The 12,182-nt window shown below is 34.2% G+C and overlaps 1 protein-coding gene across 9 annotated transcripts in view; it reads left to right on the top strand.

Annotated features, from left to right (window-relative positions):
• The window catches only part of CASK (calcium/calmodulin dependent serine protein kinase), a 385,036-nt gene that overhangs the window by 270,425 nt on the left and 102,429 nt on the right, over positions 1-12,182 (top strand). For all 9 annotated transcript variants that reach the window (XM_081276357.1, XM_081276354.1, XM_081276356.1 and 6 more), the window contains exon 9: positions 3,077-3,160. In XM_081276357.1, the coding sequence (XP_081132483.1) occupies positions 3,077-3,160 (84 nt within the window). The remainder of the gene's footprint in view (positions 1-3,076; positions 3,161-12,182) is intronic.

Genomic DNA, 12,182 nt, shown 5'->3' with positions numbered 1-12,182 from the left:
TAGTGTCAGGAGGGATTTTAATCCAGAAAAAATATTATATTTACTCTTGCCTCATTTGGGCTTTTGGTGTTGCCTGTTTTCTGGTAAGAGATACCTTAATAAACTCTGAAAAATCTTGTGGGTTTTGTCTACTTAGAAAATATCAGAATTCATAATTAAAACATAATTTTATTTTTTGGACTTTGTCCTTATCTCTTTGTCCACTTCACATTAGTGAATGCTGAATGTAAAGGAGACTCACTAGACATAGAATTCATGGTCAGAGATTCAGTAAACTTCCCAGTCTGCTAGAGAGAAGAACACAAAGCCAGGCTGTAAAATAGATTTTCTTTCTTTATTTTTATTTTTCTTTTCTTTTTTTTTCCCATTACTAAAGATTGAACCCAGGGGTGCTATACCACTGAGCTACATCCCCAGTTTTTTTATTTTTCATTTTGAGACAGGGTCTCACTAAATTGTCCAGATTGGCTTTGAACTTGTGCCCCTCCTGCTTCAACCTTCTGAATCTCTGGGATTGCAAGGAATGCACTATGCCCCGCTACATTTTCATAGTAGTAATAGAATCTAAAGACACAGAGAAGATTCTGTTCTTCAGGGACAGCCATTCTCAGTGGCCTTCTCTTGAGGATCATTTTGTCTGCCCTCTTCCTACTTGGAGTTCCCAAGTTGAAAGCTGCTCTCACAGCCAGGCTCATATGTGTAAGGAGGCAAAAAAAAATTCTGACACTGTCATCACAGGATTGTCCCCTTGTATCCTGGTATCCCTACCCAGTCTGCCTTCTTTTCTCCAATTTTCAAAGCATTCCATTAGTTGCTTTATATACCATACCAGGAGCTTTTAGTGTAATTGGTAGAGGTGAAATATGCTTGTTCTGTCTAGTCATTTTAGCACTTTACTTTTGAATCAATTTCCTTATCAACAACTCTGATGCCAACAGTACACTCTAAGTGTTCATTCTGTTGAATGTGAAATATTTTTAAAATCAACTCCATGGACTGGGAGTGTAGCTCAGTAGTAGAACACTTACTATCATGTGTGAAGCCCTGGGTTCCATCTCCAGCACTGGAGGTGGGGGAGGATCAACTGTAGTACCCATTTGGTGCTCTAGAATCCAGACGTGTCATGCATCTTTCAGCTTGCTTGCCCCCATTTTCTCAACTCAGTTGGTATCAGACTTCCAGTTGCTCACATTAAAAATCTTTGTGTGATGGTACTATTGACTTTTCTCTTTCTCTCACACCTCACATCCAATCTATCAGAAAATTCAATTCTCTCTACCTGCAAACTATATACAGAATTAAGATCTTCTATTATTTGAAAGATGCTATAAAGAGAATGAAAAACCAAACCACAGATTAAATATTTGAAAATTATATATCTAATAAAGGGCTGATATTTAGAATATGTAAAGAATTCTCAAACCTCAGTAAGGAGAAAACATACAACACAATTCAAAATGGGAGACAATTTCAACAGACACTTCAACAAAGAAGACATACAGATGGTAGATAAGCACAGACAAAAATGTTCAGCATTATTAGTCATTAGGGAAATAGGAATTAATACCACAATGAGATACCTGCACACATGTGTTAGAATGACTAAAATTTTAAAAATACCAAATGTTGGCAAGGATGTAGAACAACTGGAACTCATGCAGTGCTAGTGGGAATATAGAATGGTACAGCCACTTTGGGAAACAGTTTGATAGCTTCTTAAAAAGCTAAATATATTCCTATCATATGGCCCAGCCATTCTGCTCCTTATTATTTACCTAAAATAAATGGCATATTTATACAAAGACTTGTATATGGATGTTTATAAGAAGCTTTATATGTAATACTCAAAAACTGAAAACAACCCAGGGCCCAACAATAGATGAAAGGATAAATTATGGTACATCTGTACAATGGAATACCACTCAGCAATAAAATGGAATGAATTGTTGATATATACAATGTAGATAAATTCAGAATTATTATGCTGAGTAAGGCAACAATGAGCATATACTATATGATTCTACTTATATAAAGTTCTAGGAAAAGCAAACTATAGTGATAGAAAATAAATTGGTGGTTTTCTGAGAGGGAGGGAGGATTGCAAGGAGTTATGAGCAAAATTTACATATATGTTGTAGGTGAACATAATACCTTAATTTTATTTTTATGTGATGCTGAGTATCGACTCCAGTGCCTCACATGTGCTAGGCAAGTGCTCTACCACTGAGCCACAACCTCAGCCCATGAGCAAACTTTTGAGACTGGTGGATATATTCATTGTCTTGATTGTAGTGATGACTTTATGGTTGTAGACATATGTCACAAATTATCAAATGGTACATCATCCATCAGGCAGTGAAGGAGATCCCGTATGGGGAAAATGGTTGAATTAGATGACCTTAAAAACTTTCCTGGTTGAAAGATTTTGTTGTATTTATCTATTGATCGATCTGTCTGTCTATCTATCTATTATTTATTTTTTGTACCAGGGATTGAACCCAGAGGTGCTTAGCCATTGAGCCACATACCCAGCCCTTTTTTATATTTTATTTAGAGACAGGGTGTCGCTGAGTTGCTTAGGGCCTTGCTAAATTGCAGAGGCTGGCTTTGAACTCACAATCCTCCTGCCTCAGCCTCCCAAGCTGCTTGGATTACAGGTGTGCACAACCATGCCCAATGATTTTGTGTTTTTTATACTTCAGTTATTTCTGACCCTAAATCAGTTGTAAGGCTAATTTTTCAAATGCTCATTTTACCTGACAAAACTCACACCAAATGTAACTTCATACATTCATAATAATCATTATGACTATTTTAGTTACATACCTGAAAATTAAAGTCTTTTATTATTTTAGTCCTTTATTATTGCTAAAAATAAAATATTACTTTATTATCCATTTTAACCCTCATATCCCTCATTTCAGAGTATTTATCAATATCATGGGATAAAGTCTCCAATCTCCTAGGATTCAATCTGAGCTTTACATTTAACAATCTGGACTTTATCATTTGTTATATATTGTTTCTTCAGTCTTCAAAATGGTTATGTATGTTCATTATCTTTCTTCTTTTATAGGAGCGAGATCGTTATGCCTACAAGATTCATCTTCCAGAAACAGTAGAACAACTGAGGAAATTCAATGCACGGAGGAAACTTAAGGTAAGTTAAATCAGAAATGAGCCAAGCAGATAACGGTAGATGACAATCTTCTTAACAATCTTTTCATTCTGTTTTGTTGCCCTTCAGTGTATTCTAGTGTTGGCTATTGTTTTTGTTAAAGCTAAATTCTCATTTCCAAAAATTACCACCATTTCAACAATATTTTGGTTTTTAAAATCCATTAATATCTCAGTATGAATCTAAATAAACAAATTTTAATAACTAGAAGATACATTTTATTTTAGATGTTTCCCCTTAAAATTAATTGCAGAGATATAGTTAATATTATCATACATTATTATTAAATATTAATCTAGGATGCTTTTTCAAACTTAAATATTTTGACAGAAAATGTGAATTTAGTTCAATGGAAATAACACTGAATTAACATTCAATCTAGGATTGAATCCCCATCACAAAGCAATAAATAAAATCCCTTGATCTACTAGGAAATATTTTCAGGTCACTTTTCTTACCTTCCTTCCTTTATTTTTTCGTAGATATCTTTCTCTCTCTTGCCTCTCTCCCTATCCTTTACCCCAATAAAAATAATAATAATAATAATAATTACCCCACATGGGGAGACCACTTAACTTCAAAAGGTTCTGAAAAGACCCAACATTAAATAGTGGAGTCTTTCCAGCATTAGAAGAAAATTATATGGAACAATACTATCCTGCCCCATTCTACCCTAGGGTAATAGGGAAAACTATTATATTATGGCATTGAAATTCATTTATATTTGACCTACTTTTGATATAGAAAATGTTAACTCTGCTCTCTAAGTGGCTGATTGTTTAGTAGTCCTCTTCATTCATGTGACTCCTACAAACTATAAAACCTTTCTTCTGAAGTACTTTCAGATGCATCATAAATTGTAATAGTATTTTTAATCTGTTATTACTCAACTCCTAACATTTATGAATGATTTTATATAACTCCAAATTTTTAAGAACATTTATATTAATTTTGGGAAAACTTATCAATCTACAGTATTATACTGTAAAGCTGAAATGTTCAACATGGTATCCGATAGCTACATGCGCTATTTAAATTTAAATTAATTGAAATTAAATGAAATTCAAGGGTCAGTTCCCTATTCACACAAGCACATTTCAAGTGCTCAACAACCACATATGGATAGTGACTATATTTTGGACCGCACAGATATATAACATTCCTATGATTGCAAAAGGTGCCATTGAATGGTGGTGCCATAGAACAAGGGAAATTTTAACATATCATTGTTGATGAGTATTCCCATTTAAGCTTTTCTCCTAGTTGTTTTTATATTCAAGAGTTTAAACTGATTCTTCTCTATTTGCTTTTTAAAAACCTTTGGCCAAAGTGATTTTTTAAAATACTTTTTTAGTTGTAGATGGACACAATATATTTATTTATTTATTTTTATGTGGTGCTGAGGATCAAACCCAGCACCTCACCCATGCAAGGCAAGTGCTCTACCACTGAGCCACAACCCAGCTACAAAGTAATTATACCATTTTTGAGATGGTGCCAAAACAAGTTTCCCAAGACTATTTTTCCCTTTGATCTGATATCTACCTGAACCATCAACCTACAAAAGAATAAAAAGTCTTATCATTCCTAATGAAATTTGCTCAGCTATATTTGAAGTTAGTTTTCTTCTCAAAGAAACTATTCATTGTATGTCTTTCTTGACTCTGCCCTAAGTCTTTTAAACTCTTAACATGGCTTTGGCCTCATGTGATGTAACACTACACAGGGCTGAACCTGCCATTGCCTAGGTACAGATATTTCACCATCACAAGAGACATTCTGTTCTTCTCCAAGTGCCACAAAATCAGACTTAGGCCTAAAATAGCCAAAGTGGTGACTAAGATTCATTTGGACAGGGCCAAGCTGTCACAGCAGAGAGGGGTCATGTGGATTTACCACATCCCTTTGCAGGGCTATTTAAAGTTTTAAGACCCGCCAAACAACCTAGAATTAAGAACATCAGCAGGGTCAATACTGAATTTTTTTTTCAGCTTTTTCTGGTAAGGCTGTATTCTGTGGAGTAGCTCAGCCACCCCATTAAAACAGGTTACATCTGCCTTCCTCCAGGAACTCATTCTCATTCTGCCTCTCCAGAAAACTTCTGGAACAAAGATGGCAATTTCCCTGGCTTTCAGAACCCACCATACAGCTGATTTTCTCAAATGAACAGTGAGGTGCCCATCCTACCCAGACACTGTTTTTAAATTCCTCAAATAGTAGAAGACAATCTAATTTCTAGAACTCCCTTGGAAATGATTATAAAGAAGATTCACTGAAATCAGTAGAAAACCACTTTTGCTACTTAGTCAACAAAATTTTTAGTGTCATTGGCAAAAAGGAAAAGGAAAAAGTGGGCTCTCAAATTGTATTGCCTTTCGTGTATCTTGATTCTGACACTTCCTAGCTGTGTAGCCTTGAACACATTAGCTAAACTTTCTGTGCCTCTATTTCTTTATCTATAAAATGGGTATGATGATAATAGTTAATTCATAGGTCGAATCAGTATATTTTTACAAAAGTTGAGGCAAGTGCTTCATAAATATTATTTGCTATTAACTTTGTGATCACTGTTGATGTATTATTATGATTTTAATGTTAATACTTTTGATTGGGTACACTGTAAACAACTGCAATTCCTGAATGGGCATTCTAGACCATTTTAGCTTTTTGCCAGTAATTGGCTGTAACATTTTTGTGGGTTTTGAAAGTTTTTTTAAAAAATTCACTGAGTAATCTCAACTCTTGTATTTCTTCCAAAGTAATTGTAGTTAAATTTTTCTGATCGTTTTTATCATCACTTCCCTCACAGTATTTAGAAGGAGAAACTCTTACACTGTAATATTCAGCTTCTTTCCATTGTCTTTCTCTACTATCACATCTATTGTATAATATATTATAGTTCCTCTTATCCATAGGGGATACATTACGAAACAGTGGGTAATTGAAACCACAGATAGTACAAACTCTAAACAATACATACCTCTGATAAAGAATAATTTATAAATTAGCCCCAGAAAGAGATGAACAACAATAACTAATAATACATTTGAATACTTATAATAATATTATATATTATAATAAAAGTTATTTAAGACATATGGATTATTAATTTCTGCAACTTTCCATTCAGTATTTTTATACCAAGGCTGACCATAGGTAAGCAAAATCATGGCTAAAGGGGAATTACTGTACACTTTTCTTGTGTGGTCCCTGGACCAGCAGCATCAGCCTCATCTGGGATCTTGTTAGAAATATAAATCCTTGGGCTCTTAGTATACTCAGGCAAAAAAAGAAAAGGCATTTGTTTACATATGGCATGACCCCATGTATAGAAAATCCTAAGGAATCTACTAAAAAACTATTAGAAATAACAAGTTCAGTAAGGTAACAGGATACAAGATCAATATATAAAATTGAATTATATTCCTATATATGAGCAAAGAACATGCTTAAAGTGACATTAAGAAAAATTCCAACCATGATAACTTCAAAAAATAATGAAATACTTAAGAAAAATATGAAAAAAAGAAGTACAAGACCCATAAACTAACATTGCTGAGAGTAATTAAAGATCTGAATGGAGGGGCTGGGACTCTGGCTCAGTGGTAGAGCCCTCGCCTAGCATGTGTGAGGCACTGGGTTCAAGCCTCAGAACTACATAAAAGATAAATAAATAAAGATATTGTCCATCTACAACTAAAAAATAAAGATATTTTTTAAAAAAGATCTGAATGAAGAAGTATTTAATATTCATGGATTGGAAGATTCAATATTATTAAGATGACAGTTCTTCCCAAATTGATGCATAGATTCACCACAATCCCTATCAAAATTTTAGAACAAACTCAAACTTATCCTAAAAATTACATGGAAATGTAAAGCTTCCAGAATAGCTAAAACAGTCTTGGAAAAAAGGACAAAATTGGAAGACTCATGCTTTTCATTTGGGGCATTTACTATAAAGCTGCAGTTATCAGGACACTGGGATATGTGTGTGTGTGTGTGTGTGTGTGTGTGTGTGTGTGTGTCTGTGGAACAGAATTGAGAGCTTAAGAATAAATCCTTTTTACTTATCATCAATTGATGTGTTGTTTTTTTGTTTTTTTTGTTTTTTGTCCTGGGTATTGAACCCAGGTGGTACTTAACCACTGAGCCACAACCCCAGTCCTTTTAGTCCTTTTAGTCCTTTTTATTTATTTATTTTTTGAAACAGGGTCTCACTCTGTTGCTTAGGGCCTTGCTAAGTTGCTGAGACTGGCTTTGAACTCATGATCTTCCTGCCTCAGCCTCCTGAGTCACTGGGATTACAGGCATGCACCACCACACCCAGCTATGGCTAATCAGTTTTTGACAAAACTTCCCAGGCGATTCAAGGAAGAAAGAATTAGTCTTTTCAACAAATGGGGCTGGAACAATTTAATATCCACATGCAAAAGGAAACATAATGCCACATATTAGATGATTCTGTGTATATGAAATATCTAGAATAGGTATTTATGTTTCTAAATCCATAGAGACAGAAAGCAAATTGGTGATAGTTCGGTGTTGAAAAGTGTCTGCTTAATAGGTATCAGGGTTTGGGGAGTTGTGAAAAAATTTTTAGAACCAGACAATTGCGAATGTACTAAATACCACTGAATTATACACTGTACGATGGTTAATTTTATCTCATGGGAATTTCACAAAACACACTTTTTTTTACCTTGTAACAAAATATTGGTTTTAAATACTGGTTTCTACTTCAGCACACTTGGGAGATATAACACATTTACCATCATTAACAGTGGCTCAGTGGGCTGGGGATGTGGCTCAAGCGGTAGCGCGCTCGCCTGGCAAGCATGCGGCCCCGGGTTCGATCCTCAGCACCACATACCAACAAAGATGTTGTGTCCGCCGAGAACTAAAAAATAAATATTAAAGGTTCTCTCTCTCTCTCTCTCTCTCTCTCCTCTCTCACCCTCTCTTTAAAAAAAAAAAAAAAAAACAGTGGCTCACTGCACCATTCAACCAAGGGACCACCCCTCCCTCCCTAATTGCTAGGTGAATATGTGAGGTTGAAGGAACGTGCCTTTTTAAAAAGGCTCATGGGTGATTCTGACATGTCCACTTTATTGGGAGTCATTGTTCTAAGCATAAACTATAATTGTTCTATACCTATTCCATTATATATACAAACTGTAATATAATTAACCAGTTTGTGGACATGGAGATTGCTTCTAGTTTTCCACTGCCAGAAATGATGTTGACTGCATTTTTGATAGTGAGTTTATTATTTGCACAATTGAACCTTTTTCTCATGCTGAAAGTCTTGTGAGACTTTTTTCTTTTTTAATCCTTTTTTAAAATTTTTATTAGTTCTTTTTCATTATACATGACAGTAGAATCTATTTTAACGTATTTATACAAGCATGGAATATGTCTTATTCCTAGGATCCTAGTCTTATGGATGTAGATGATGGTGACTTTTTAATGCCAGAATATATATTACTCATTTTACTTATCTGACTACCTTTGCTGAAATTTCAAGATAATTACTCATTATGGGTATAATAGTATCAATGCTCAACAATCCAGAAAATTGTTCTTTTCCATACTCTTACATTCATTTTGGCATTTAACCTCTTTAGCAGGCTATAGGAGACAACAAATTTCTAAGAAAATTATTCAGATAATTAGAAATTATTCACATAATTTTCAGACTACTTTGAAAATGTAGGTAAACAAAGCTTTTGGAACCCTGCATGTGATCACAGATGTCTTTTTATCTTCCTTTCTTTCATTATTTTACGTTATCTCCGTAAGTGATGATGGAAAGTTTCTTTTCCCCATCTTAGTTACCAGACATTTTAGATGTTGGGGCTTTTCCTCCATACTCAACTCTAGAGGTATTTGTTTACTTGTTTGTTAGAAGTGATAGGAATGGAACCCAGAGCCTCATGCATGCTAGACAAGTGCTCTACCACTGAGCTACACCCCCTGCCCATAAGCTTTAGAATTTTAATACTTGGGTTTTTTTTAATCCTCTAGAAACAATACTTTCTTTTATAAACTACGTAGTCCTGAGTACAGGACTAAATATAAGGAGCATATTTTGTCAAATTGAATATAAGGATACATGAGACAAACTGTGTGACCTAGGCTATGAGGAAAAGCTGAGCTCTGGGGTTGTGGGTCTCTTAAGGGAGTGCACATGCACTCTGACCAGGGAGATAGTTCCTGAAGGAGTTATGAGCAAAGAGATGTTTATGGGTATCTGAGCTTGTCTATCTAGGAGGGAATCTTTTCTAGAAATCATCTTCTTTGTTTCATAAAATATTTCTACACCTAAAAAGCAAATTTCCGATATAAATAGAAGCAATATTCTATATTACCATGTCCTAAAATGATTTATTGCAATCAGTTTAGGACATGGTAAATTGAAACCATGTAATTCAATTAAGAGGATAAAACCACTTATTCCCTGTGTATATGGAAAGCAAGGAAGATTTCTGATTACTTTCTGTAATTTTTTTCCTTTATTCATTTTGCAATTGCAATAGTATACCCTGCATGTTTCTCTGACTTACTGATCAGTCTCTTGCATTCCTGAACTGTGCACAAGTAGAAAAAGCTTGTTTAGAAATTTGTTTTCTAGTACTTAAAGGAGAAAATTTCAACTTTAATATTATTTTTCTTAATAGATTATGAACAGTATTCTTAACTCAAAATTATGTTTCATTCTTGAAACATACTAAAGTGTACCTACTAAATTAAAGCAGAAAATTTGAAGAACTATTTGTATAAGCTCAGATTTTATATTACTGTTGTGCACAGAGGATCTCCAAAGTGATTGTATAGTACAGTGTGGTAAACTACAACCTGGGGGCCAAATTCAGTTTACTACCTATAGATATAGATATATAGATTTAGATATAAAGTTTTATTGGAAGGCAGCACTGTATCTTTATTTATATTTCATCAATTGCTGATTTCATGCCACAGAGGTGGAGTTGAGTAGTTGCAAAAGACATCATATAGCTAATGAAGCCTAAAATATCTACTGTCTGTCCCTTCACACACAAAAATTTTTTGACTCCTAGTATAGTAGAAATCCTTGAATTGGGCAGAGTAGACCTCAATTCTGCCTGCCGTTGATTACGTCTCTAAGTTGACAGTAATCTTCACATGTTGCTAAGCCTCTCTGGACCTCAGTTTTCCCATCTGCAAAACTGAATCTCCTAGAATGAGCCATTTATAAGATTGACTCTCAAACTTTAATAAAATTCTAAGAATCCATGAACTATTTTGGAACTATTTTACTGTTTTACATAATAACTCAGCATTCAACATTTGAACCATGTGCGGTCACTGAGTTTAGAGAACTAAATAAACAAAACTGCTAGCCATAAGACAAATTAGGAACTTGCTACAATGGCTTCAAAAGAATCTACTTCTCAGGGTTCTTTTAAATAGTGTTTCCCTAATAGTATAAGTATTTATAGATCTTGGACTATTTTAGTAGCTAGAACAGGCCTTAAAACTAACATATCAAAAACTCAGTTGAACTTTATTTGGAAATAAAAATAATGTATCTCTAAAAGTCTAGTTTCAGTGTGTGGGAAATATGATTTGATATATAAAAATTCCATTACCACCCAGCTTTAGGGAACATGTATAATATGTAAAGTGAAATACAATTCTTTTGTGGAAAGAAGAACTCAACATTCACTACTGTTTTTTTTTTTTCAACATGGTTGTTATAGTTCTGCATTAGAACCTTTCTGCACTGACCCTGAACTTTTGGAAATCGAAATTTGCCTAAAATGGTAGCATCAACATCAGGTTTCTGTTTTGTTTTCTTTTGTTGTTTTTGTTCTTCCCTTTTTATAGTCTATTTTTCAACTTATATTTGTAGGAGGAAAAAAAAACAAAAACAAAACCTAAGACAAACCCCCTCAAAAGTTATCTTTGTGGAAGTATATTTCTATTAATGTTTTCATGGATTTATTAACAAATACCTACACATTAAGAGATGTAACTTTCTTTTCAGAAAAATTCAAGGGTTCAATATTTAAAATTCAGACAAAGACTACTATAGACTTAGACAACTTAGGTGATTTGAGCAATTTTGTGTAGACTAGCAAATGGCTGTGCTTATGTAGGGCTAGTCATGATTCCCACTTATACAATTCTTTATAGTTTGCAAAGCACATTCATGTACATTATGAATTTTGATAATCCTGTAAAGTATGTTAGTTTAGTACACTCAGTTTACATATAAGAAAACCTAGTGAGATTAATTGCATTACACAAGTAATGTCCTATAGCTGGAAAGTGGCAGAGCTAGGGAATAAACCTGGAAGTTTTGTCAGTCTTCCTGTTCTGGAAACAATAATTCTCATCCTTTCTCCACTCAACAGCTCTAGGTCTGCCAGGCCCTCAACATGGCAATGATCCTCAACCAAAACTCAGGGGGAAGCTGCGCACATGGCTTGAAAGTCACATTCAGTTTATTCTGATGTTTGGCCTGACTGGGAATTCATATACAAGAGTAACACATGATCATTGTTAAAAACAGAAAGAAGGGAAGAAAAATTATTTTTAAAAGAAAAATGGCTCATAATCCTACTATCCAAGCATAATTAATATTATGAATATTCTGGTGTATGTTGACTACATCTATATTAACATTTTTTTCCAAAAATGAGATCATGCCATATCTTGTTTTCAAGGTGAAATTCATCACAGAAATCTTTCCATTTCATTAAACATCCTTCTGCAGCAACATTTTAATAATGACTACCGAATATTCCATTGTGTGGTACATATTTGAGTTCAAGATGTAATTATTTCATACACTTTTTTACAATTTTTTATTCATTTATTTATATGTGATGCTGAGAATCAAACCCAGGGCCTCACACATGCTAGGCAAGTGCTCTACCACTGAGCCACAACCCCAGCCCCCGTTCATACACTTTTGTAATTCCCAGCAGTGTTATTTTCATGTATGCATATGTAATTT

This window comes from Spermophilus citellus (assembly GCF_964194105.1).
Source record: "Spermophilus citellus genome assembly, chromosome: X".
NCBI lineage: Eukaryota > Metazoa > Chordata > Mammalia > Rodentia > Sciuridae > Spermophilus > Spermophilus citellus.
Note: the sequence above shows the minus strand (reverse complement) of the source record. Positions and strands in the feature narration are given on the sequence as shown.